Source organism: Cygnus olor, chromosome 1 (genome assembly GCF_009769625.2).
Source record: "Cygnus olor isolate bCygOlo1 chromosome 1, bCygOlo1.pri.v2, whole genome shotgun sequence".
Lineage (NCBI taxonomy): Eukaryota > Metazoa > Chordata > Aves > Anseriformes > Anatidae > Cygnus > Cygnus olor.
Window position 1 is genome coordinate 99767763 of NC_049169.1, and position 26759 is coordinate 99794521.

Genomic DNA, 26759 nt, shown 5'->3' on the forward strand with positions numbered 1-26759 from the left:
TGAAAAGATGTTGGATAACAGCAAGTGTTATCATTTCTGTTACTTTGCCTTTTCCATTTGAAACAAAACCAGCAGCCCATTCTGTATTGATTCAAAATGTTTCATTTACTAATGAGATGACATAAAAAACAGCAGCTAATCTGGTTCTCATAATCTTTGGGGATATCTGGGTTGTTCAAGAAAACTTTCCTCAAATTAACTGAACTTCCTGGGGCTTCTGAACACTAGTGACCACTTCACAAGAACATAAAAGAGTAACTCCAGCAGTTCTGGCAAATTCTGAGATCACTGACATGAAACTTAATTATGAACAACTGAATACTGAGGTTGTGTTTTTTTCCCCACAAAACTATGGAAAAGTTGCCTTCTGCATTTCTGCGAAACGGGCGGAAAAACTCCTGTGATAGACACATGGTTTGCTCTCGTTAATCAGCCCTGTCCATGGTGCTGACTTTCTTCGTAACAAGATTATTAGGAATTAAAATCTCATTAGGTGGAGGTAAGGATCTTTACATTAATGCAAACATGACTAAACAATTTGGGATCTTTAATAGCTTGAGGGATCTAGAAATTTTCAGTTTTTTTCAAGTTGAGTTTTGGTGAGCAGATTTCTATCCATTATTTAATAGTAGAGAGCAATGAGGATATTATACTCAGCTAAGCATGGCAGAGTGAGTTTTATTAAAAAAAAAAAAAAATCTGGCTTATTAGTGGCTCTTCCTAACTGCAGCTGGCATGGGATTAGTTGCAAGAGCAGAGGGAAACACTGAACTTGCACATTTTTGATACAGGAAGTCATTAGCATTTTATCTATTTAGAATTGCAGGAGGACATTCCTTTGGTGCGAAGGTGAATTTGAATTAAGCTAGGCATGAGATTAAATCAACTGGCTCATGAAGTGCTATGGGAACTTGAAAGGAAAATCAAATGGCTCTCTCCCAGTTCATAACTCATCTAAAATTCAGTACAGCCAGCAGCACAATGATTATTTCCTGTTTTATTTGCTCTAAGGAGAGTCTATCCTCAACTACTTCCTGCAGCTGCCAATTCTCCTTTGGATATACTGATTTAAGTAGTAATATGGAACTATTTTATCTTTAAAAAGATGGTAGGACATACAGCTGTGAAAATGTGACAACCATTCCCCACTCACCCCCACCCCCCGTATTTATTTCCATGGACATATCAAGAAGAAAAAAATCTTTCTTTTTTCCTCAAGGAAAAAGTTTTTTTTTTACTTTTTTTTTTTTTTTTAGCTAGACAGAAAGCCAGATACCTTACCTGCCTGCTTTCGTGATAATCATCTCTGTCCCAATGTCATGAAATCTTTTCCACAGGTCAGCACACTGCAGTTCTACCTGGATCTCTTCCATGGATGAAGATGGAGGAGGCTGAGGACCTGTTCCACCAGATGTAAGGTCAGAATGGGAGCCAAATGAACAGGATGTCCTTTCTGCCAACACCTCTGTGTCTGACCCAGTGCTCTGCTCTGAGTCTGTAAAATAAACATACCAGGTGAGACACTGATTCTACCTACTGTGAGTAGAAAAGGGAGGGAAGAGGAAAGCCAGTAAAGGAAGTGCTAAAGAATGGTACAATTGGCTTTGGTACATATATAAACTACATATATATATAGTTTGTTGTGATTTATGAGCTGATTTTTGTCTTTGGGTTTCCAACATGACATCTGGCATTTTTATAAAGTTTTTAGAAACAGCTGAAAAAAGACCCTCAACATAAAATATAAATAGTAACAAACACCATCACAATGCCAGGAATGGAGCACAAAATATAGATGAAAAAAAAAAAAAAAAAAGAACTGAAAAAAATAATAATTCAACCCATAGTTTTAATCCAAGATTAAATTGTCTCACTGGAAAACTACATTCCATTTAATTGAACATCCTCCCACACTACTATTGAAGAATTGGTTATGTTTAAATATTTTTCCCTTTTTAATACTCTTGTCATCAAAAATAATGAACATTTTCTATTTTGCTATTTGGCAATACCATTTTGGAAATCTATTTTATTTGCTTTTATAATTTTTTTTGGAACAATGACATTTCCTGGGAAAATAACCATGCAGCATTTGGTGAGGAAAATGCTCTAGGCTATTGAAGGACAAAAAGGAAAGATAGTAAACATATGTAATATGTTACCAAGGAAAGTAATTGAAGCAAACCATATAAAAGACCACATGAGACAACCACCTCCCTTTATGGGAGAGAAGAAGAGAAAAGCTTGCTTAAAAAATAAGCAAACAAAAAAAAAAAACGAGGTCGGACTAGTGTAAAAGCACAGGCATGTTGAGCCAGGTAGCCATTTCTTTGCCAAAATCTCTCAGATATATATTTTAGATAGGTATGGTATATATATAAATATATATATATATATGGCCCTAGATCTCATATGATAGGGCTACGGTGGAATTTTGCAAATAGTAGTGTTACTTTGCAACAGGGTGCACACCTGAATTACATCATTATTCACAATACATTCTGCAAAGCAATGCGCTTACATTTGGAATTTGAGTTTTAACAAATTGGCACCAGTATTGATGATTGACAGAGCAATAAAATGGTGTGAAGTGCTCAGTCAAATGGATCAAGAAGAGCTCTGTAGCTTTCAAAAATAGAAACAATGCCGCAGAGTGTCCTCATTGATCACCTAAACACAAGCATCACAATGAATGAGCAGAACAGCTATCATATAGAAACTTAGGGAGATAAAAAGTAACAATCTATGTTACAAATGTGGTGAAATCACCCTGGCTAAAATTTCTTCCATATCAAACAAGTGCCAGAGACTGTCCAGTAACCCTGAGGTCATGCAGGTTGGGTCTCAGATTTACAGAGTTTCTGAGAGACAGTATCTCCTGGAGCAGCTTGCACACCAGTGAAGAGTGCCACAGTTAAGAAGCTGGTGAAGATGAACCCCTGCAGAACCCCAAGCCCCAACTCCTGCCATGTAGAAATGTTTTTGGAAAATTTGTACTGCTGCAATGGCATGGACATAAACTGTTTGGCTGAAGATATTTGAGAAACTTACAGCCCCGAGTACCACCAGGAAGCCTTTATCCTCTAGAGAATCCTAGGAGAATATGACACTGGATAATGGACTTCCTTGAAGGATACTTTCAGTAAACTTTGACAAGAAGTTTCTGCACGTATAATGTAGAAATTCTATAGGACATTAGAAAGGTTTGGTATGCACCGCTCTCAATCCATTTTTGAATATGTGGTCCTTTATGTCTCCCACTCACATCTAAGATGGGCTGAAGCTGTAAGAAGTCCACCCCTTTAAAAGAGTAGCCAACCAAGAGAGGACTATTACATGGAGACCAGTACTCCATCCAAAACTGATATCAAAGACACAATCTAAGATAAGATAATATGAGATAACCTGCTAGGGTTCTGTGCCCACAAGCTAGAGGATCAATCCAAGATTAAGGAGGCAAAGATATTTGGTGCTTGCATAAGAAGCCCAGTGATGCAGGAGCAAAGTGATACTTACCTGCTTCCTCTAGCTCAAATGATTCCTCCTCAAAGAGTTGGAGGGGATAAGCCTGAGTATGTATCACTGCACTAAGGACATTAGTTTTTGTAGTGATGGTTAATCACTTTATCCTTTAAGAAGAAGCAAGATAATACTTCTCAAATTACTCTAAGACCTTTTTGTATGATTACTCATGAAATGAATCATTAACAATTGTCTTATATCTTCTTTAAGCTCCTAAGAAAGTGAAGGTAAACTACCATGAGGGTCTGAAGAGACTGAACCTAGGGAAAAGCTTCTATTATGGAGTCCTCCTCCTGCAGTGAGGTACCCAACTAAGGGTTTGCATATAGAGAGACTATTTTAGGCTACACCGTCTGTGCTTGGTTCAGGCACTCACAAACTGTGTATGTCCTCTGAAGCAGTATAGTAAATGGCCAACAGATGGCACCTGGCTAGATACTGTACCAGAATCATTTCAGCATTTCCCAGACAGCCTTTCAAAATGGGCATGTGGATGGAGTCTCAGGGATTCCTGAGAATTGAATGGAATTGCATGCTGCAGAAAACTAAACATCACAGACCTAAGTCCCCTCTCACTGACTTTATGCTGATATCACTAAACTGACTTCAGCAGTCTTGGGAGACTTTTCTGACAATGATGGAAGTGAAAGGAGAGGCACATCCTTGAATATGAATTGCCCTGTTGGCACAAGTCAATAACTGCAAAAGGAATTGCCTAATTACCAATATGCCAGTATCTACCCAACTGTGCAGTACCACACAAAGGAGGGGAAAATAAAATAAATAAATAAATAAATAAATAGAAACTTTTGTTGTTGTTGTTCCAAGGTTGATTATTTTCTGCCTTGAAACATGGTCTATAATTACTGCCAGATTAATGCTCAGAACAGAAAGTACCCCTCTTTACTCCAGTTTTGGAAATGACAGAGATGGAATCTCTAGCATTGCTGCTTTTAGTTCAGTCTCAGTAGCTCTGTGGCTCTTAACAGGAGTCTCTATGTAAGTTAGGATTCAAAATTAATGAAGAGACAGGTGGCAACATCTGTAAGTGAGCAACATGCAGAGGGGTGCAGAGTGAACCAATCTCAATGTCTCATACTTTGTGGTGGCTGGAAGCTAGCACAGCTCAAACCACTCTGCTGCACTTGCAATAAAGCAAGACAGGAAGAAGATCTGAGTTTTGTTCTGACAGTCAAACTTGGAGCTTAGTTTTCTTCATGCATCACTTTCGATGGGATGCAACTTCACTAAACTCAAAGCCACTACTTCTACTTTATATTGATGTAAGCAGGGGGGAAATAACAAATAGCTCCTGAAGTTAAAAAATAAAAATAAAAATAAATTTTAAAAAATTGTCTGTGAACTCACTGAGGAACAGGTTGTGGCTGGTACTACATATTGTGTCCAACTGAAGGACAAACAGAAAAAAAACTGAAGAAGCTTTCTATAGCTTTTTCTGGCTCCAAAGGGACAAGATAATATTCCTTGACTTTCCTTAACAAAGTGCCTTGTAAAAAAGCCCATATTCTGAATCCAAAGTCTAGCCATAGGGAAATGCAGAACCAACATGGACTGGTTCCCTTCAGAGTTAGGAGACCTCTTCTGGCTGCTGCCACAGGAATTCTGGTTCTCTGGTGCTGTGTTAGGTTGCAAACTTTGTCACTTTTGGCATATGTTAGGGAAATGGCATTTAAAAGAGTTCCACCGTTTTCTCTTGCTAGGATAGAGTACAGTCCATGAAAAAGGATGCCCCAAAGCCAAGCTCTTCCATTGATTGCAATTAGCAAAAGTGGGAGTAGATGCAGCTGAGGTTTCTAAAGCTACAGTATTACACTGGACTTTCAACTGAAATACTCTCAGGTCTATATGTTCCTTATTGCTTTTATGGGCATCCATGAACTTCCACCTTCTGATCTTACATACCTTTCTCTACCAGCTCCTTCCTCTCACCTGAATGTTCGAAGAAGGACCCTTCCTGCTGCCCCATAGCTGTTGAGGTGAACATCTCCAAGCTCTTGCTGACTGAACAGTTCACATCACTCTACCACTTTCATTTTCCCCTTGTTATACATCTCTTTCAAAAACATCCATCCATTTCCATTCCTGCTGTTTTTTATTTATTTATTTATTTATTTCTGATGTTTCCGTCATTTATTTCTGCTCTTCTGTGGAGTGATATGTAGCCAGAAGAAAACACAGCCATTTTGGTCTGTGTGGAGAACAATCCTCTGATCACAAGGGAATGCCAATGATCAACCCCTCCAGACTATATCACTCTCCCCAGAGGTGATACAGAGTAAAGTTTATAAAATATTGCCCCTTGTTACAGGCATCTTGCTGGACAAACAAGCTGACCAGATGGTTTTGATTGCGGGACTTGGCCTGATCTGTCAAAAAGAGACAGGTTCTAGCAGGCACTATATTTCAAGGAGCTTCAAACTATCTAGTGTGACACTACTAAAAAGTTAGGGGAGAAGACTCATGGATTTTGGAAATGTTCAAAGTAACTTTCTAAGACCTGAAGCATAACTTTCTCTCACTGCCACTGTGCTCAAGGCTGTTCACTTTCTATTGCCCTGTTGGATGGCGTCTTGTTATCTCTTGTTACCTCACTAACCATATATCCATCTGGTGCAGTTTAATAGTGCTGGACCTAGAAGAACAGAAATTTCTTGGCACTTTCAGCAACTTGCAGTCTATCAGCAAGACCCTAGGGTCACTTTCAGAGCCTGTAGGGATACTGTGGCCATTGCTGAGATTATATAGGAACAGCCAGTTCAGATTTTTCTTTCTTAATCCCTTTCCCATTTCTGCTATCTCCAGATCACCCTGGGAACCCTCAGCTCATGATTTCTTTTGTTCCACAAATTCCCAGGCTTCTTTTTGGCAGATAGGAAGGAAAACACCATTCTCAAAAGCATAGTGACTCTAAGGTCAGCATCCCCACTGAGTGTCCCAAGATGATGGCCAATAACCCCAACCAGCTTCCTGCACCAACACTACGTGTCCTGGGATAAAAGCCGTCTTATACAAAGCAGCAAGCTGCTACTGACTGCCTTATTTTTACAGTTCAGCTGCCTAGTATTCCTCATGTGAATTCCCTCTATTTTCATCGGTCTGGTACAAGAGGCAAACTGGTATGTGAGACATTAAAGACATTAATTTTCTAAGCAACTTCATACTTGGATCTTCAGCAGAATTTTCTCTGCAGCTGGAACACAGCAGGGATACTGTGCCCCATATTTAACCACTAAAACAAAAAGAGTTCAGTTTAGTCCTTGACCATATCATGCAACTCGTGCACTCAGCACATATTTTACTGCAAGGTATCAAAGAATGTAAACTACAAGAGTGAGAACAATGACAAAAACTTTATGTACATAAAATACCACCTACCCAGAGAAGCCCAAAAGTCTTATTCTCTTTCTCTGTTTCTCTGTTTCTGTTTCTTTCTCTCTCTCCCTCTCTCTCCCTCTCTCTCCCTCTCGCTCCCTCTCTCTCAGTTCCCCCCCTCCCAAATTTATGTGTAGATATCTGATGTAGATCCTGTCAGATTCCATTAGCATAAAGATTTCTCTTGAGTGGAATGTGGCAGCTGTTACAAGCTGTTAGAGTTGTTTTTTTTTTTCAACTGTTGATTTTAGTTTGCAAGGTTTGTGAACATTCGGTACAACAGGTGGTCCTTCCTTCATCCCTGCAGTCAATTTTCTGGCAACCAGGATCTGCAGACTACAGAGATGGTACAAAATCATGGACATGCAGAGCCAGATAAAACTTGGGGGTTGACACTTTTTTATCTATGAACTCAGCTGAAATATTAGAGAGCTTTGCTCCTGCAGATGCTGCTGCCACCCAACAAACTCAGTAGCATGGGAATCATGCATATAGATGTATGAAATTACTGGGATCTGGATACAAAATGTCACAATCCTATGGAAGTGAAAGTGTAGAAACACTAAGTCTGAACAGTCCAGAAGAGTGGAGGTTGGCCCGGCCATGGTGTGGTGGTTGCTGGTGCAACGACTTCAGATATACAGATGGGTTCTCCTTGATAACTAACACTTGGGTGAAAGCTAAGCAAAGCCCCCAGTAACCTCAAAGTTACACTAGAAGCTGTGCAACAGCAAAGGCAGCAGGAACAGCTGAGGTGAAGCAGGCTGGGGTTCAACAGAACTATTCAGATTAACACGATTGCATTTTACAAAGGTGGTCCAGCAATAATATTTGGTGCAGGCAAATAATTCTAAACACTTTCTGGGTGATTTTAACCATATGCACATGCTGCACTAAGCAAATAACACAAAGATAATTCTGCAAGTGTCCTTACATATTGTCTTATCCCCCTCAATTGTTTTCCAGTCCTTCACCTCCCCTACCATATTAGTTGTGCTTTCTTTGAGCATTAGGCTTGTTATCAACTACATGCAGCTAGAACTTGCAACATTTTTATTAGTGATAATACTAATTTGTTATTACATTATTGATCACAAGTTGAAATGAATTTCAGGATTTACCGGTCTGAGGGCGGTACAAGCATGTCCAAACTGAGAATTTCATTGATGCTAATGCTATATTGCAATCTCAGACAGCCTAACACTGTATTCAAATAATTCATTTCCAGCCTAAGACCCTTTTATGAAACCACAGCAAGACAAAATGGCATTAACATCAGGAAAAAGAAAAAAAAAAGAAAAAAAAAAAAGCACACACACACTAAGTCAAAGCTAGAAGACAGAATTATTTTTTCATTCTATGGATGGGAAACCGTGATATAGATAAATAAAGAAACCTGATGTGGTCAAAAATGAAAACAATTAAAGACAAGCTAGTTCTGAAGTGAAGAGTTCCTCTGGCATTTCGACCCTAAAGGTTTCTTCATCCTTCTAAATCATAATTTTAAAAGGTGTTTTCATAAGATGGCCTGAGCCAGCAAAGCTTGTGAAATATACTCAAGCTGATGTCTCTCCTTACTGAAATAAAGACTGAGTATAAGGCCTGTATGACAGGGAATGATTACATATGTATACGTTTATCTATGGCAAACACTACTAGTAGAAGACTATAAAAGCAAACACAAAGACAAAAAACACAGTGGCTTTGGCTCTAAAAGCAGGTCTTGCACCAACTTGACTTTATGCTGCCAAGAACAGGCCTCTGCCTTGGCTTATTCCAATTAAGACTCAAAAGAGGATACAAGCCCCAACAAAGAAAAAATCACCGTGATTCACTGGTATGCTCTGACTGCTCTACTACACTCCAGCAATGCAAAACAGCTGTAAACTTGGTTTAACCAGCAAGTTAAATTGGGTTTATGGCTTCTCAATATTGGCAAAGAAGTACGAAGCAGCTGGAGTTTACTAGTACACTTAGCCCTCGGGGTTCACCCTCTAAAGTTAATTCTTACTCCAGCCAGGAAAAGGAACATCAGTCACAGTTAAACTTTAAAGTGATTTTTAATCTCACAATCTATTGTTTTGTTTTGCTTTGTTTTGTTTGTATGTTTGTTTTTGTTTTTGTTTTTTAGGATACAGAGATAAATGGGACTTGCATATTTTGCCCACATACAGTTTAGGACCAGGTAGTCAAAAGTCCAGCTCCAGTTTCAAGCTTGATCACCTAAGGATGGAGATGTTGGCTGCTGGGCTCTGAAGTCATCCTTGACAAATATAAATTCTAATTAGGGAAGTGTAAGCTAGGTGACCAAGACTGTTCTGAGTAGTGTCACAGCATAGGATTTCTTTGAATACTTCTCACCCAATCCAAAGAAATTCTCTTAAGAAAACTGCCAACAACTCATCAGTCTGTGCTTTAGACTGTCCATTACAAGCAAAATATCTCATTGAATGGATGTCAAAAAAAGCCTGTTTTATGAACTCTCCTATCTCTGGATTGAGCTATCTTGTTTGCTTAGAAGTATTTCATAAGCATAACCTTTCTCCAGCAAAGGTTTCTGGTAATCATATATCAGGAGAACAAACACCAGTAAGTAACGAAACTTGAACTTGGCATATGTTGTTGTATTATTGTCTTCCAGAGAACAAAAATTAGCTTAGGTATTCAGTATCTCAGACTATCTTTGAAGAAAATGTAATTTGAAATTTCGGTATAGAAGAAACCAAGAGAATCCTAAAAGTCCCTGAGGAGATTCTCTGCAGCTGTCACTCAGTATTTCCTTAGGACAGGAAACAACCAGCACAGCTTCACAGAACATTGCTCAGTACCAAACATTCAGAAAGGCCACTCATAAAATGGAAAGAAAAAAAAAAGTATGCAAAGAAATAAGATTCAGCTAAATCAACAGATAAAATAAAAGAGCATAAAATTCAATAAAATGCAGAAGAGCACAGAGAATGGCAACTGTACAAAATGTAAGAAATACTAGGGAGAAAGTAGGATTATTAAAAGAAGAGGGAGGTGAAACCGATGACAACTTTAATCTGGACAAGATCCTGAACTGTATACACTACAAAGAATTTGTCTGGCCAATGTCCAAGAGTTTGTGTAAAATTAAAGAGTGAAAATGCACTTGAAAGTTAGGGAGAGCTAAAAACATGAGAGACCAGGCATTAGATACATTATATGCTGCGGCCTGTAAACATAGAGTCATTATTCTTATAAATAAAACCGTACAACAAATGTTTAGAGACCAGCCTAAACCAAAATGTTGGCCCTAAATAACCACAAATTGTGCAGGAGTTTGAAACTAGATCCTAGCCCTGTGTCAGGCCCCTCCCTGATGGGAACCAGCACAAGCTCTGGGACAGTCTGTTTCTGGATTCTGTGGCTTGGACTTCTCTCTGCCAGCCAGGAAAAAAAAAAAAAAAAAAAAAAAAAAAAAAGAGAGAAAAAAAAGAGAGGAAGAGAGACTGAGAGAAAATCATTAGTGGGAAAAAAAAAAAAAAAAAAACACAGCTCAGGGCACCATTAGCACACAGAATTAATGCTTCAGAGGTATTGATTCTCTCTGAGACCAATGTGATATTGCCAAGAAATCTAAACTGACTGTGAAGTCCCCAAAGTATCGCCATCTTTTTTGTAGGTATGAATATAGCCCCCCCAAAAAAATGAAGACTAACATTTTAAATATATGCTAGCTGAAGGTATTTTGTGGCCTACAAACCACAGAGAAAGAGATGTTACATATGTTTCCCTATACCATGGTGGTTATCATGACAGCAGTATCAGGGATCCAGCTGGCAACTTCATAATGAGAAATGTCCAACCCTTTCCTGAGTCCTACTGAGCTACTGGCACTGTCATCATACAGCAGTGAGTTCCACAGTGTAATTATGCACAGAAGAAGAGAAAGAGTCCTTTTCCACTTTAAAAATGTATTGCCTTTTTAGTTTGAGTGTCCTTTTGCCCCAGTGTTATAATGAGATAAATACCACTCTATATATTTCTTGTATTGCCTTTCAGGAGGAAATAATTAGGAAACTCCCATGGAAATGGTTTTGCAAAGTGCAGCTCCATTAAGATGAAGTTTTGAGTTTAAATTGTTTGTTTTGTGCACAATCTAGAATTTTCTTTTGGGAAAACTAATTAGCAGACTGGCTCCGTTGAACTGATGTTTGGATTTGTTCCACAAATCATTAAACTCATTTTTTTCATCCACATGCTACTTTATCCAAGCTTTCTTTCAGACCACTGACCCACCCACACACTCCTTTCTGAACCAGACTTGGGAGACTATCTGCCCTAGTGCAATTCTGATTACCCTCTATCTAAACTTCTCAACCATAATCCAATATTTCATTCATAAGGGAGCACTTCCATAGCTCTTAGTATTTTAATTGTTCATTCTCTGAATCCATTCTATTTTTATTACATACACACACACACGGAGACAGGTAAATATGTGTATGGGGTTGGTTCTTAAAAATGCATTTGGCTTTTAAGTTAGTGACCTGCCACTGGCTCACATGGCAGAAATTATAGTATTTTCATTGTACTTTCTGTAGGGATATTTCTTGCAACCTAGCATTCTGTTCACCGTTTTGACCACTTCTGCAGAGTGACCAGATGTTTTCACTAAACTATTCACAATGAGCCTGGGTTATTTTTCACAAGTGATAAACATATTCCTCCTTTCATTTGCTTCACATAGAACTGACTTGCATTCAAACCAGATAATTTTCCTTCTTCTGACTCTGTAGCTGTGTAGGTGGGGTTGAGAGAGAAGTTTTTCCAGAAACACTTAAGTACAGTGCTGACTTTTTAATATCTAGTATTTCAATACCCATCAAGGAACATAAAAATTTCTTTACAAAAGAAAGTGACAAACAGGGAAAGGAATTGGTACCATTTTGTGAGAAACAGAACCACAACAGAGACTGAACAGGTTACAGCACTGCATTATGACAGTATGGTGCACAGATTTTGGCATTACATGTTAGGGCCTTCAATCCAGCCTGTGTTATGAAAGGCAACCTTGTCATATAAAAACAATTTAATTTGAAATCTGAAATACACATGGCAAGACATAAACAGCATTTTCCCTTCAACTATAAACAAGAAGGTATCTCATATCAGTTTGAAACAATTATCTTAGTAACTTAAAAATAATCAGGGATCTTGCAAAAGTGAGCAATGCTTAAGAGGATGACATCATTCAAAAAGAGAGTTAAAGCTGTAAACACTCTCAAGGTCGCAAAAATTGATGCTTCACTTCATGTCTAGCGATTGGTACCAGACAATGATGTTAAGGAACTTCTTAATGGTTAAATTGATGCAGGGATAAGCGGAAAGACAGATATAAGCAGCACATCAACAGCAGCAGTAGTTGGTAGAAGACAGGTAAAGGGATGCCAAAAGTGACCTTGGGGTAAGAGAAGGCAGATGAGTTGACTTCCATACTGTGCAATTTGACCAGTCAAAATAATCCCATGCAATTCTGGGCAGCGCATACAGAGACAATGATTCCATGAGAGCCAAGATGTGGCTCCATTTAGCAACCAAGATGTAAAGAAACCCTGTAGCTAGAGACTGCCCTTTCATGTACAGCAGAGGAAGGAGGCACTGAGTTACATTCCTCCTCAGTCCAACAGAAAGGCAGGAAGAGAAAGGGAGAGGGAACAAATAAACACAGGCCTCATTCCCATGCCCAGCATGCCAGACAGTACTTCTGAGGTGAGCCAAAAGCAAGTGTAATCTGTTCCCCAATAGAGCCACAGTGCAACGAGGTCATGGCTGAGAGAGACTTCAGGCCTGCCTCAGCTCCACTACACCAAGGGCTTGGAGGCAAAGAAGAGAAAGGAAATAAAGTTTCTTGCACTGCTGAAGTAGAAAACAAGATGAAGTTTCATCTCTCCCATCTGAGCACCTTGTGAGGTAGCACAAAACACATCACCCACGCTCAAAGGTTATCGTCTCCCAGTCAAACCTTCGGTGGGCAACTATCCTTCGCAAAACACAGGGGAGAATCAGGATGGAGCACTGCATGGTTTCTGAGTACTTTGCTCATAAAAAAGTGGGGAAAAAAAAACACAAATGTTAAGAACAGAGGCAGAATAAGTTTTAGGAACTAAACATAGTTATTTTCATAGGAAACAATTTAAGGAATTAAATGTCCAAAATAAAGCTGGTTTATAAATGATTGCCATGCATAAATACTAAAGGTAAAGAACACCAAAGGGGCAAAGAAAGACCAAGACTTTTTTTTAAGAGGCTATAATCATATTGGGAGTGTATGCCTACACTGATGCTTCAATTCAGATCAGGAGAATATTTTTGAAGCCAATTTCATGATCATTCCCAGTCACTGCTCTTGAGTTCACATTATGGAGGAGTCTTGGAGCACATGATATTAGGTCCTTCTGGGTGAATCTAAACAAAAAGAGGTCATTCAAAAGTACCCAAAGCATCTAATGCTAATTTGTACCCTGTCCACAAAAACAATTAGAGACAGTATAAATTAACCCTCCTCAAAAGTCATACAGCATGGATATCAGGTCTTGAACACCAAGTATTTCACCCTGCAGATCTGCTCCTCTCTGGCTGCATGGGTTGTTAATACAGACATTACTAGTAACTGAGTTATGTAGAATATCAATATTCTAAAATCCCATAGCTTCCATGTACTTCCATGGGGAAGGAGCAGCACAAAATTGGTGTTTTATCCTGGAGGATAAGTTCATGCAGTCTTTCCTTTTCCTTTAACATCCGTGCTCCTTGGATGTGTATTTGTGGCTTGGCTTTTTGTCTTTTCTTTTACTGTCTTCAACCCAAACTCCTTAAGTCGCATCCTGACATACTCTGCCAACCGCAGTCCCACAAATCAAAACCCCTACATGGAGTCAAACTTACCGATTCCAGGAAGTGCACACTGCTGTACTTTGTTGACTTCCACTGAGCCACCCTGATTTACGCCTGCCGAAGTTATGGTCCCGAGAGTAATAACACCTACACTGCACAGTTGTCCCCCATGTGTATATGCTATTATCCCTACAACAGATGCACTATCATGCATGCACACACATATCCCAACATCTGGCAGTCACAAGCTAGCTGTAATAACTCCATGAACTCCATTCATCTTTACAAAACTCACAAACACTTCATCTATATGTGCATTAAAGAGGTGCATAACCTCTTCCACTTCACTGGAAGAACTATGTGCTCTTAACCTGGCATTCAGAGTCACACATGCAGAAATACAACCAAGCACTTGCACTTAGTCTTGAAGCACACGTTTAATCTTTCTGAATAACATGGTATGAATGGCTCTTGACATAAACACTTCACAGATGTTGCACATAATGTACATATATATATATATATATACCTCCTTATTTCTCAGCCATACTTGTACATGTGCCTACATGACCTTACCTGCTATGAGGCTCACATTTCCACTTTCTGGATAGAAGTCATGTAAGAATAAAACTGATAAAAGGAAATGAAGAATCAGTTGCAAACATCCAGATGCAAATTAACTTAAAAACATCCCACTGCTTAACACTAAAACTGGTACTTTCATTATTCAGCATTTCTGGATGTTGGAAATTTCCAATCTGTTTTACTTTGCATCTCTCATCCAAATCTAACCTAAATGATATATTTAGGGAGAATGTGGGCAAAAACTTCTGATAGTTTGGGTTAGTATTTTATTAAAAATACTTTAATTCAGAATACCTTTGCCTGCTTAGATGTCAGTTCTCTGGACTGGAAACAATGGGATGTTCCCCTGTGATGTTTTCAACAAACTCTAAGTTACAGCAAAATAGGCTGGACAGCACACAGTCTGGAAGCAATGAAATTGTGAAGGTCTCAGGTTTGCCCAATTTCCCCACCACCAATGTCAATGCATAATAACCTACTGGCTTCTGTGACCTCAGATAATATCCTTTATGGATGTCACAAACAGGGATAGTAATTTTCTGTGTGTATGAACACCCACACAATTTCAACCATGCAGAACCAAACTGTTTCAGAACCCATTCTTTTAAAACCTTTAAAAGCATGTACTACACTTCAAAAATTATATGCATATTTTGAGTTTATTGAGTTTTTTCCCAACCATCTTCTCTCTAAAAAAGTTACTCTTTTTCACAGTGGGAATAGCTGGCTGTATCTTACTGCAGATGAGAAGAAATATAATGCGTTTTACTGATTTTTTTTAAATACTGCTGAGAAAATGAGGATGAAGTTTTCATGTGGAAAGGAAAAATTCAAAATTCTCAAAATGTTTTATCTCAACTACAGATAAGAAAGTAAATATTCCATTTATTTATTTTTTTAGAAGAAAACAACAAGAATTTCTGTCTTCATTAATTTCTACTTTAGCCTTCAAGGCTTGAGTTTAAAGTAATGAAGTTTCCAGGCCTCAAGTCTGCAAAAATCCTTTCCAGCTAAATGAATATACTCCAATATAACAGCAATTTCTCAGTATTCTTGGCATCTTGGAGTATCAGCTCTGAATTATATGATTTGTTCCACATATCTCACTGTGCTCTTAATTATGAAAATTAAGGGTAGGTTTCATGATAATTTCATTAACTATTTCACTAATAAACAGAGATATCCAGATAATGCACTGATTTCACAGTCTTCTTGCACCTTGCAAAATTCCCTGTTTGGCCTCACTCTGTAGTCCAGCATTAGAGCTTGCACACTGAGAAACTTGTCCTGTGCTTAGTTTTCCATCACACACACACAAAAAAAAAAATGTGGCACAAAGAAAACTGAAAGCGTGCAACTGCGTTAAAAACTGCATTAAAAAAAAAAAAAAAAATGAAAATTCAAAATAATTCACAAATTCAAAATAATAAGCCCAGAGATGGAATAATAACCATGGATACTAACACACCAAGAATCCTGATATCGATCAATCCTACGAGTGCTTGTTACCATTTAGCATATTCCTTATGAAAGATCTTAATGAAAAAGGCACAGTTTTCTGATATGCAGATGATCCCTCACATCCTTCCCAGGTGTTGCTGTAGATTTGTCTTATTGGTCAGCTCAAAAGTCTCAGAAGAGGAAAGAGGAAAAGGAGAGTTTTAACTGCCACTGAGGTTTCATTATTAGTGGAGTATAAGTGCACAGGCAGCCAATTACTGCATCTCTTTTCAGGCCTCTAAACATATTATTTCATCACTCAGTTTATTATCTTTGGTGTTCTTGTGCATCCTCCCATGTCCTCCTTATCACTGAAACGCTGTCATCTGTGTCTCAAAAGTTCCTTTTAGCCCTTTCTCCCCTAAAGCACACAGTAGTTGAAGAGAAGCAGTAAACTACAATAAGAGATCCATCAGTTCTCATGGAGAAGAGAGAAGGAAAACACAGTCTCAAAACAATGTACTTTCCTCCCCAACTCATCACCTTCTCTTCAATCATACTTCCACCACCTTCTTCTTGTGTGGTAAGATTTGATGTGAAAAGCAGCCCAAGCTTGTCTCTAATGCTGCTGAGCTTGACCATGTGGCTACAGGAGGAGGTAGCAATTTCCTTTCCTAGTGCAGTCACGAAGCCCCACAGTGATGCTTCAAAGCAAATCTGTGATCCACCCCTTCCAGCCTGGAGCCCAGCGGGGTCTGAGAAGCAGCTGGGCTGCTCTTCAGTGAAATGCATTATGGAAAGCAGGGAAAGAGAGGGAGGGAGTGGAGGAAAACAAGGGTAAAACAGAAGTTAAACAAATGTACAGAGTAAGAAAGGAGAAGGAAGAGGCTGGGGTTAGGATAGTTTATTGGAATTGGCTTGTTGACACTGAATGATGTAAAGCTTAAAGAAAGGATAGTTCAGAAACCATTGCAACCCTGTACCTTACACCTTTTTCACAACCAGGCTAATGCCCTTAATGTGATACAATTCTTTTTTTCCCCTTTCTATGGTGCTTATCAGACAGTCTTGCTTTTTATTGCTGGCTGCAGGTCTGACTTGTTCAAGCAGATCAGATCATTTGCTGCTGTGTGTGTCAGGTAAGAAGGGGCCTTGCAACCCATCTCAGCAGCTGGCTTGCCTACTTCCATTTCATGTCAGAGGAACATAAGAACAAAATAGTGAAATGTGGGGTTATTTCAAGAGGTTTCCCTTTGTTGTAGGAAGTACCCAGATCCTGGCTGGTGGGTCTGTTCTTTGTTTAAATCTTACAGTGTTTAGGTGTAAAGAAGACAGTACTAAAAAGCCTTTTGCCCGTCTGCAAACTCCCTCTTTACCCAGCTCTGAGCAGTCAGGATATCGCAATGCTTCTCACTAGCAACATGGTGCAATGTAGATAGGTTCTACTGGGGCATGGAGGAAGCAAAAGCAAAAAGAAGCAACAACAACAAACAACAGAAATAACAAAAAAAAAAAAAAAAAAAACAAATAAAATAAATGTGGCTGGCTGAAATTAGATGGTTATTTTCATGGCTGCATCTCAAGGTGTCTTTGCAAAATGGCAGTTTTGCAGCCACAGGTATCTTTTTGCTGCTAAAACAAGTCAGGATATTTAGAGAAAGGTAAACTAATGCACTTTGTCTACCTCCTACTTGGAAAGTCGGCGCAAGGAGTTTCCCTTAGAATGCAGCAAAACAAATACAATGTTACATCCCTTCTCTGTATGATTTCCTCTGCAACTGGGGCAAAAGCCATGCAACACTATTACAGCAAGTATTTTACACAAAGATAGCTTAACTTCCTTTTATGTGTCTTATTGTAACGATGTGCTTTTCTTGCAGGGAAGACAGAGCTGGAGAATAACGGACTCCACTGGTTACTGCGTGGGAGGAATCGAGAAAGTCACATTCATGAGACATACTTTGTGTAATAGCTCTGGTGTTTCTAAATCGAGAGGCATCACCAGATGGCCATGGCCATGGAGGCTTTTGTATTACTTAGGTAGCAAGCATGATGAAGGTTTTTGTCTGTTTGTTTTTGTTGTTCTTGTTTGGTTTGGTTTAGTTGGTTGTTTTGTTTTGTTTTGTTTTGTTTTCTTGAGTAAAGGACACCTTATACTGAATGGAAATCACAAAAATTCGGTAAGAACCTTCCACGCAGAGAAGTCCCTCAGAGCATAAAGCAAGTGTCCTGTGCAGTATATTGCTAGAGCAAACTGAGGTGCCCTTCCCATTTCCATCCGACCCTCCACCCCTGCATTCACCTACCCTCACACCCTCAAAAATTGCACAGCCCAGGTCTCTTCTTCCAGCAGCAAGCAGCCATTCTGCACTCTCCTGCCCTGAGGGAGAGGTGGCAGAGCGCTCCCCACTCCTTGACATAGCCAGGAGCACACCTTGTCCCCCTCAATGAAACCTGAGCCACAGTGATGCCCTCCTTTGTGCAAGGCTGACACAAAGAGCTTTCCCACACCCCAGGAAAGACAATGGTCCCCTCTGCAAGTAGCATGGGACACAACACTCCCTCTTCCACTTCATGCTACAGCACATCCCTATACAACCAGCCAGTTATGGCATCATGCTGTTCCCATGGTACCATGCACCTAAACACGTCATGCAGTAATAAAAGCTGTCAGCTGAACATAGAGAAAGAAAAGGAGAATGTATACCAGAGACTGCTACAAGACAGCTGCTCCTGCCATTCAATAAAGGCATTAGTTATTTGCTGGTTTGCAAGGCTCTTCTTCCTTTATGAAACTCATACAAAAACTACAAAGTCCTGCTGAACAGACTTCAGCAAGTCCACACAAAGCTTTGTTCTGAGGACCACCACAAGCTTGCTTCTTACCTCTCTGCCCTGATACCCAGTACGTGTCTCAGTACTATCAAGGATGAACCACAGAGAAACTGACTAAGAAAAGCTATATTGGTATATTAAAAATTCACCCTAAGAATTTGCTCACTGAAACTTTTCAGTGGCATAGTTTACATTGCCTACCTCATGAAATTATCATGTGAACAGCTTTCTGTAGGCTTCGCATCTGTTGTGGAGCAATTTTGGCCCTGGTAGGAGCTCCTATATGAGTGTCTACTTGGAACCAGGCAACTGAGAAGCACACAGAAAGAAAGCATCTCCACTTCAGAGGACAAGACTGGCTAACTGCTTTGTGAAATAGGAGGAGAAACAGAAACTCATCAAAGTCCTCATAAAGAGGGACTAGTGTGTATGTAGGAAATGTTACTCCCTTTGAGCTGGGCTTTATACAGATTCTGATGTGCTGATGTAAGACCCTGCAACCCATTAGCTACATTCTAAAGGCCTACTGATGCTAATGTATCTTCAAAACTGAGACTAGATTTCTAGAAAGAATTCAACCAAACCAAAGCTGAGATCTTAACAGCCTACCAAACATGGTCTTCCATTTTTTCTACATAACCGACAGCATCCTCTTCAGGTCTGAATACTGTTTGCCACATCCATAACCTTAAATGGACACTGCACATATGCAAATAAAACACCTAGCACAACATTCACATATTTATGGGGAAAAGAAAGAAGGAAGGAAGGAAGGAAGGAAGGAAGGAAGGAAGGAAGGAAGGAAGGAAGGAAAAGCTAATAATTATTGCATGAATATTACACTTTTCCTTTTTTTAACATAAATATACATTTCTATGAAACTCAGGAGGATGGAAAGAGTAGAAGGGCCTAAAGTCAAAATGTTTATACTTAAACACACTTTTATATAAGTCTTAGGGCAAAATGGATGTGAGAGCATTACGTAAGAAGTATGTTGCTACATTTATATGCATGGACCAATACCACTTTCTGCAATAACCTAAGAGCAAATCTGCTAGTAGAAGATAGTAGGCATCAATTTTTTAGTTTCTATCCGTGGTCTAGTATTTAACGCCAAAATAAGTAAACATAATAATGTCCTATTGAGGTTGCCAGTCAAGAGTTCGAAGGAAGCCTCTAGATGTTTTTTTTTTTTTTTTTTTTAAAAAAAAAAAAAAGCTCAAGTCTACCATCTGAGCTGAAGAATCAGTTGCTTTTTACAATGCCATAAGACTTGAGAAAAGTCATGTGTAAGTCAACTCACAGAGGATAATACACAATGTTAATGGTTATTAGATAAGAAGATAATTAAATGAAAATAAACACTTCATCTGTAATGCTCATTCTAGAAGACTGCATGAAAAAAAGAATAAGACCAAACGTTGCTAAGAGAGACACCTCAATTTATGTCCAACTCCAACAGGGGCCCACTCTGCCTGTGAGATATGTGTTGAGCCGTTACCAGAGGTTACTCATAGCTAGAGGTGTGAGACCCAGGCTCATAAGGAGTGCTGGAGCTTCCTCTGAGTTTCCTGCATAATACATTTCTCTGCAAGGCTCTGAGCAGTATTTTCTCTTTCACTGTTTCTTAAAAAAAACACATACAGTCAGTAACCTTTCTCTGCATTGTGAAACTGATGCTGAATGAGCAAAATCTGTGCCTTTTTTACAATAAATTCATAAGCTTTGTTAGTTTTGGCATTTTGTTTATTACAAAATCATTTTTCCCGGGACCTTACACAGTCTTGCCACAGTTACATTTATTTACAACACCATTGCAAGGATAAGCTTCCATTTGTCACCTGATCCCTTTGCTGCATCACATCTCTTCACTCTACTTCCCTTTTCTATAACACCTTACCAATATGAAAAATATTCACCTCTCAAGGACCTACTCAACCTTTTCTGTCCTCACTCTATATCCACAGAAGCCGTTAAATGGCTCAATGCCAGCATTTATTTCCAGCATGCTATGGGTCTCAGCAAGCACATCTATGCCTATTCTTAAAACACATTTTGCACAGGGGAAGAAACATTTGCACATGCAGGTCATTACTCACCCTTCAGCTCTTCCTTCAGACTTGACTACACCATAAGGACTTGAAACCCATGAGATTAGTTACAGTACTGCTGTGCTCACGACGATCACCTACTGAACTGATCAGTGTCATCAAATGGGGCAAATCCTCTGGCATAACAATACCAGTTGTAATTATATTCTAAAGTTATCTCAGCACAATGCTACACACAGCCATGCTTACACCAGACAACTGTGTCTTTTTTTGGCCTAGTTTGCTTGTCATTTCCATAAACACACATGCATGCAAGCAAGTGTAAGTGTATAAGATCAGCTGGAAAAAAAAAGTAATCATCTCATCTCACCAGCTGACAAGTGACGTGGTGATTCTGGGGTCACACTGCAAAGCACAGGCACCAGGGGGCAGAGCTGAGACCAAGCTTAAAGACTTTACTCTTTATTTTCTGCCTTTCACGCCTGTTTCCCTGTAATAGTCCACTGATGCAAAACCACTATTTTCTCGCAGGAGGCAATTTATTTAAAAGATGAGAATAACTTCCGAGTTGCCTCAAGTAAGTCAGGAGATGCTCCACAGACTTCAGCATCCTTTTGTGGTTTCCCCGCTCTCTCTTTATACAGGACTGCACAGAGGAGCTTGGGAATAGAGCAGTAACTCCAAACACAAAAACCTTACTGCAGTGAATACTTCTTCTGTCCCATTCCCAAACACTGACCCACTGAATGAGTCTTGTAGACTGCCGATGAAAGGACTGTGTACTACTATTTCACACTCAGCAAGAGTGGCACAGCACTCGACTTCAGAGGAACTAGAGTATGTGTACCTCCACCTATAAGATGTTTGTTTAATTGCTATATTCAGCTGCTGGAGTAGAGCAAAGCAGCCTTCATGCCGCTTAGCACCTGACCTACTGTTTTTCTGATTTTGTTATATATCTTTAACAGTATCATTGCTATTTCACACTTTATTTCTTTCACAATTCTTACACTGTCTGTGCACTCCTGGTGATTTACTGCTTGTGATTTCCTCCCATTTATTTATGCACTCAAATACTCCACAGCTTTTTATTTCAAAGGTTTGCAGGGCACTCAAATGAATCTGGCAGAAATGTACAGCTCTTGAGAAGAAATTTCATACAAATCAACCATACAGGCCAACACAGTCTGCCTAAGAATGAACAGAGCTTTCAAACTTTATAGGCAACATGTTTGCCTTGATAGTACAAACCACGAGGAAGCAAAAACCCCTGTAGAAACACAGACTGTTTTAGTGCAGGTTCCAGTAAGTGCTTTAATTTCTGCATACAACTTAGAGCAATTCCACGCAGAATTTGTCACAGAGAAGTATTATATTCTGGCTTCTTCAATGAGCTCAAGCAGTTTCATACTTATTTTAGCCCACCATTGGTTTGAGAGGACTTCCACTAGGGATTCACATTCCCAAGCACAGAAACAGACACATTTACTTCCATGCAGTGACCTTAAACCCCAGTCAGGACTATTTCCTTGTGCCTGTGCCAGGAGTGTCCTGAAGAAGTCCACGCTGAATCACACTTACCAGAATTGCTCAAATCTGGGCCATTCCCTCACAGGGTGCTATGATTAATTCACAGCTGCTACCTCCCAAGTAACAGTAAATCTATTAACATTCACCATTGTCCAGACTGCTTTCCTGTGTAAACTCGAAACCTTCACACAGAAGGCACAGTTAGGCTTGTTGACAACAAGTGGGGACTTGCACAAACCTTCTCAATGCTTGCAGCATCACTATCAGCATTACAGGAGATAGAGCTGCCATATATTCACACAGCAGCTACACCTTGTTAATGCTGGCACCAACTCAATACCTTTTTCAGGTACACATTTTCAGGATGTCCTGCCCTGCACAGGACTCTCCTGGGTGTGAAAACAAGACAAGATCCAAAGGGAAGTGATCTGAAAGCCACAGTTGACAGGAGGAGCCTAGGCAATAGATCCTTCTCCCAGCCTGTGTCCCTTCACACTCTTCCCCAATCTCTTGTAATAGGCAACAGCAAGTGGCAGCTGCTGATGCTGCCTAAGGCTGCAGGCTACCTGAGCACTCAGCAAAGAAACGAGATGGGAAGTTTACTGTCTCTGCTCCTAAAGTCAGAGCATCTAGCAGGGGCCATTACAGGAGAAGCACAGGTGAATTTTAGGTCCAACACAATTACAGTCTCAGTTAAAGTAACCTTCAGACTTCCTAAACTGAATGCTCCACTTTGATATTTAATATCTTAAAAACCTGTTCCTTACAGTCATGCGACTCTCTCCTTAGAGCACTTTTTAAATGAAGCAAACTAAGTATGATAAGGACAATAAGGACAAGGAGAATACAAAGAGAAAAAGGGTGGAAGAAACAAGATGAAAAGGACCTTGGAGGGTATAGCAGATGGAAATAGAATATGTGGTGGTGCTATGGAGAGAAAAGTAATATAAGGAAGGGAAAAAGAAAATAAAAACAAAAAGGCAAAGACATAATTAAAGAAAGGAATAGAGAAAAAGTAAAGCAAAAAGAGAAAATCTGCCCACATGTACACAAAATAATTCAATAACTGCAGACTTGCTAACCAACAAATTGAATCACTGAAAACATTCTCAAGAATTTCCTATGTGGCTTGGAAGCCAAGTTAAACAAGTTAGGAGCCACCTCTCCTGCACAGGGAAGACTACAATACTTTCTATTTACTAAAATTAAGACTTTGACTACAGGTTTCCCTAAGAGATCTGTTGGCTTACACACACATACAAAATAAATAAATAAATAAATAATCTCTTAAGACCTTCCTGAGTCTTGAGGTTTTCAGAGGAAATGGGTAGAAACACAGCAGATTTCACAGAAGAAAGAGGAAAAAGCACAAGAAAAAGAGACTGGAAGAAAGCTACATGTATCAGGGGAAGAAGCCACTAGCAGAATAAAATAGAGTAAAAAGCTCTACAGAAAAACATTACAGAAGCTTAGCTCAAACAAGGAAGAAAAATAAACATAAACACATGAAAATGACCTTAGAAAGACATATAAACATGAAGAAATAACATAAAGGGGGAATAAACTATAGAAGCTCAAATTCAGAAATGACTGACACTGCTAGATGGTTTGAACAGCTTCCCAGAGTTCCCCAAGTATAATTTCTATGCTTTCGTGAGATTCCCACATTGCACAATACATGCAACAACATTAGGGTGGACATAAAGCCACATATGCTGGCTTATGGAGGAAACATATGAAACTCTTCTAATCTCAAATCTTAACCCACCACTGTATTTCCCTGTATACATTTAACTCAGTGTGAAGTAATTCCAGTTCTCTTCTGAATCACAACAGTTACATCTGTCAATTTTGGTGGCATTTTTCCTCATTTGCAGTGATGCTAGAAATTTATAATCATTCTCCATCATGCTGTCTTTTTGCACAGGTCATAGCTCAGTTACAGAGACAGCAGGCCAAAGGAGAATAAGCTCTCCGGTGCAATATCCAGTCTCAAGTTCACAGGCTCTTGCAGAGAACCTACTCAGCCAAAGACAAGACTTCAGCTACTGTCCTGTGGAAGCTCAGGTAGAAGCAGTTATGGATTTATTTGGAACATACACAAAGCAAATGTTCAAGAGAACAGATGACAGCATGAAACCACTGCCATACCATTGGTCTGAAAGTGTTGTATACTGGATGTTGTGCATTCCCCTTCTGCAACCTCTGTGCCCAGAAGAAAAACTATGAGGAGCAATTCAGAAGAGTTTCCTCATGGTCCCTGCATGGGAGCCCACTGGCACCATGCTGGCACCCAGAACTGACCTCTGCTGTGCTGAACATGAACAGGTTGAGGGACTACCAGGAGAAGGCTTGGCTGGGACCCATGGTCCTCAAGCATCTTTCTCTTGAAGAGAAGTCTATAACCATGCTGTCTTACCAGGCTTCACAGTTGCCCCACACACCTTCATGTTGCACCAGCTGGGAACTCTCAGTAGAAGTGTTTAGGAGCATTTGCAAAATGAGATAGTGACTGAAATTTCCAGGATGCATCAAATGATCCCTTTATCCAAGCACCTTCAGCATGGTGCAGAAGCATGCAACCATGAACTGCAGTGGTCTTGCTTACCCCACATAGCTACCCATATAACACAGTACCAAAATAACTTCAGAAGTCCTGCCCTGCCTTTGAGTGGAAAATGTGAGATAAGTATCTGACATCTGGTTTCTTCTTTAGTTTTTCATTAAGCTTGGGGAAGAATTAGGCAGGGATCAGGTGACATTTCTCCTGCAGTCCCTCCTCTTGCTGCCTGGAGAGGAAGGTGGAGATGGACCATGACACAAAGTTCCTGTCATCAAGCAAGACAAGAAGCTGGCTGGTTGTCTGCTGCTCAACCACAAAGACTTGTGCGTGTGTCCATTTGTACCTACAGAAAAGAGTCCTCTGAGATAAGGAGAGCAATGGGGAGGCTGGACATTCCTGAACCCTAATTTGTTAATACACAGTGTCAGCACTTTTCTTGACTCTTTGCTGTTCTGGTCCACACAATAAAGTGACGGTAAAATGAAACTATGATAGAAGGTGGTCAAAAATGCTGATGAAATAGTGTTTCTTCAGAAAATTCAACTTTTTAAAAGAAGAAGCCTGTCATAGAGTTATAATTATTATTCATAATGGAAAATAAGTCAAATTCCCTGTTTCATTTTGATGATTACAGCCCTTCTTGTACTGACATTTGCAAAAAATATCAGTATTATCATGTCCATATATTTTCCTGAAATGTCTTGTGTATTCCCACATAATAAAATATTTTACTCAGTTCTACACACAGTGATGTAGGAAAGACAACAACACTATGGAGTAAGAATAGACACCAGAAACAATCCTGCGGATGGAGGGAAAGGTGAGCAGCTCTTGTTCACTTTCCTCCATAGCATGATTTTGCAGGTACCCTGCTCTGCTGCAGCGAGTCTATGTGGACACACATTGGTTAGTGTGAAATGTCCTGAAAGAACATGACTTCTCTGAAAACCTAACACAAACAAAGGCAGCAAGGGCACTTGTGTTCCCCACTCTTCAATGATTCTTCATTTCAATCCATTACATTTCTCAATTTATCAGCAAAGCAAATCTGGGAAAGTTTTTTTGTTATTGTTTCTCTTGGTATTGGTGGTGGTGGTGGTGGTGTGGTGTTAACCTTGTAATCTGGTCTGGGATTTGAGAACCAAGCTGAGTTCCTTCCACTGAAACGGATTTTATTCTTGCAATTGCAGCAATACTTTTCCTGGTGGGAAAGCAACCTCCCTCACTTCACTCATAACAGAAGCTCTCCTGCAGCAGCAGAAGTAGGAAGCTACAAAAAAAAGTACTTTTTCTTTTTTTTTAAAAGAAACAGAAATTAGTCTAAGAAAAGAAGTGGTTTTCCACAAAATAGAGGTATTTGAACCCAGTGCTCCTCAAATTACAAGAGATTTGTAATTTTAGCACACGTTTATGTTTATTTGTTTGCTTATTTGCAGAGGTACAATTTATAAGCCGCAGCTCTGCCCTCTGACTAAGAATCACTCTGAAATGGCCTTCATGGCATAACCACAGAAGTAAACAACAGTTCAGAAAGTACCAAGTCATTACCCCCAAATTCCTGTAAAAACCTGTATGAAAGCATAATCTTGAGATAAACAGACAGTCCCCTCTGTAAGGGTACACTCATGTAGCCCAAAGTCTGAAGAAAAGTATTTCCTTTGCCGTTAGCAGGAAAAATCAGCATTTCAGTGCCATTCACAGTCATTTCTTCAGAGTTCCCAAAGCAGAGAATCCAGAGAACCCAGCAACTCCTCCTATAGAGCAGGCAGGCACAAGTCAGCCCAAAGACGATTTCCTGTACTGCTGCCTTTTTTTTTTTTGAGTTAGTGAGGGTTTTTTTTTAGCATGAGATAGAACGGAACTGAAAATATCTCATAGCACAAACTCTGCAGCATACTGTGAGTAATTTACAGCTGCCAAAACCTTCTAAATCAAATCCCATGAGGGATTCTGGGATTCTTCTTTCTTCAACCCATGCA

General features: G+C 39.6%; 1 protein-coding gene across 2 annotated transcripts in view; it reads right to left on the reverse strand.

Moving 5' to 3' along the window:
• The window catches only part of TBX15 (T-box transcription factor 15), a 113328-nt gene that overhangs the window by 38385 nt on the left and 48184 nt on the right, over positions 1-26759 (reverse strand). For both annotated transcript variants that reach the window (XM_040572594.1, XM_040572588.1), the window contains exon 2: positions 1282-1495. In XM_040572594.1, the coding sequence (XP_040428528.1) occupies positions 1282-1373 (92 nt within the window). In that variant the 5' untranslated portion in view covers positions 1374-1495. The remainder of the gene's footprint in view (positions 1-1281; positions 1496-26759) is intronic.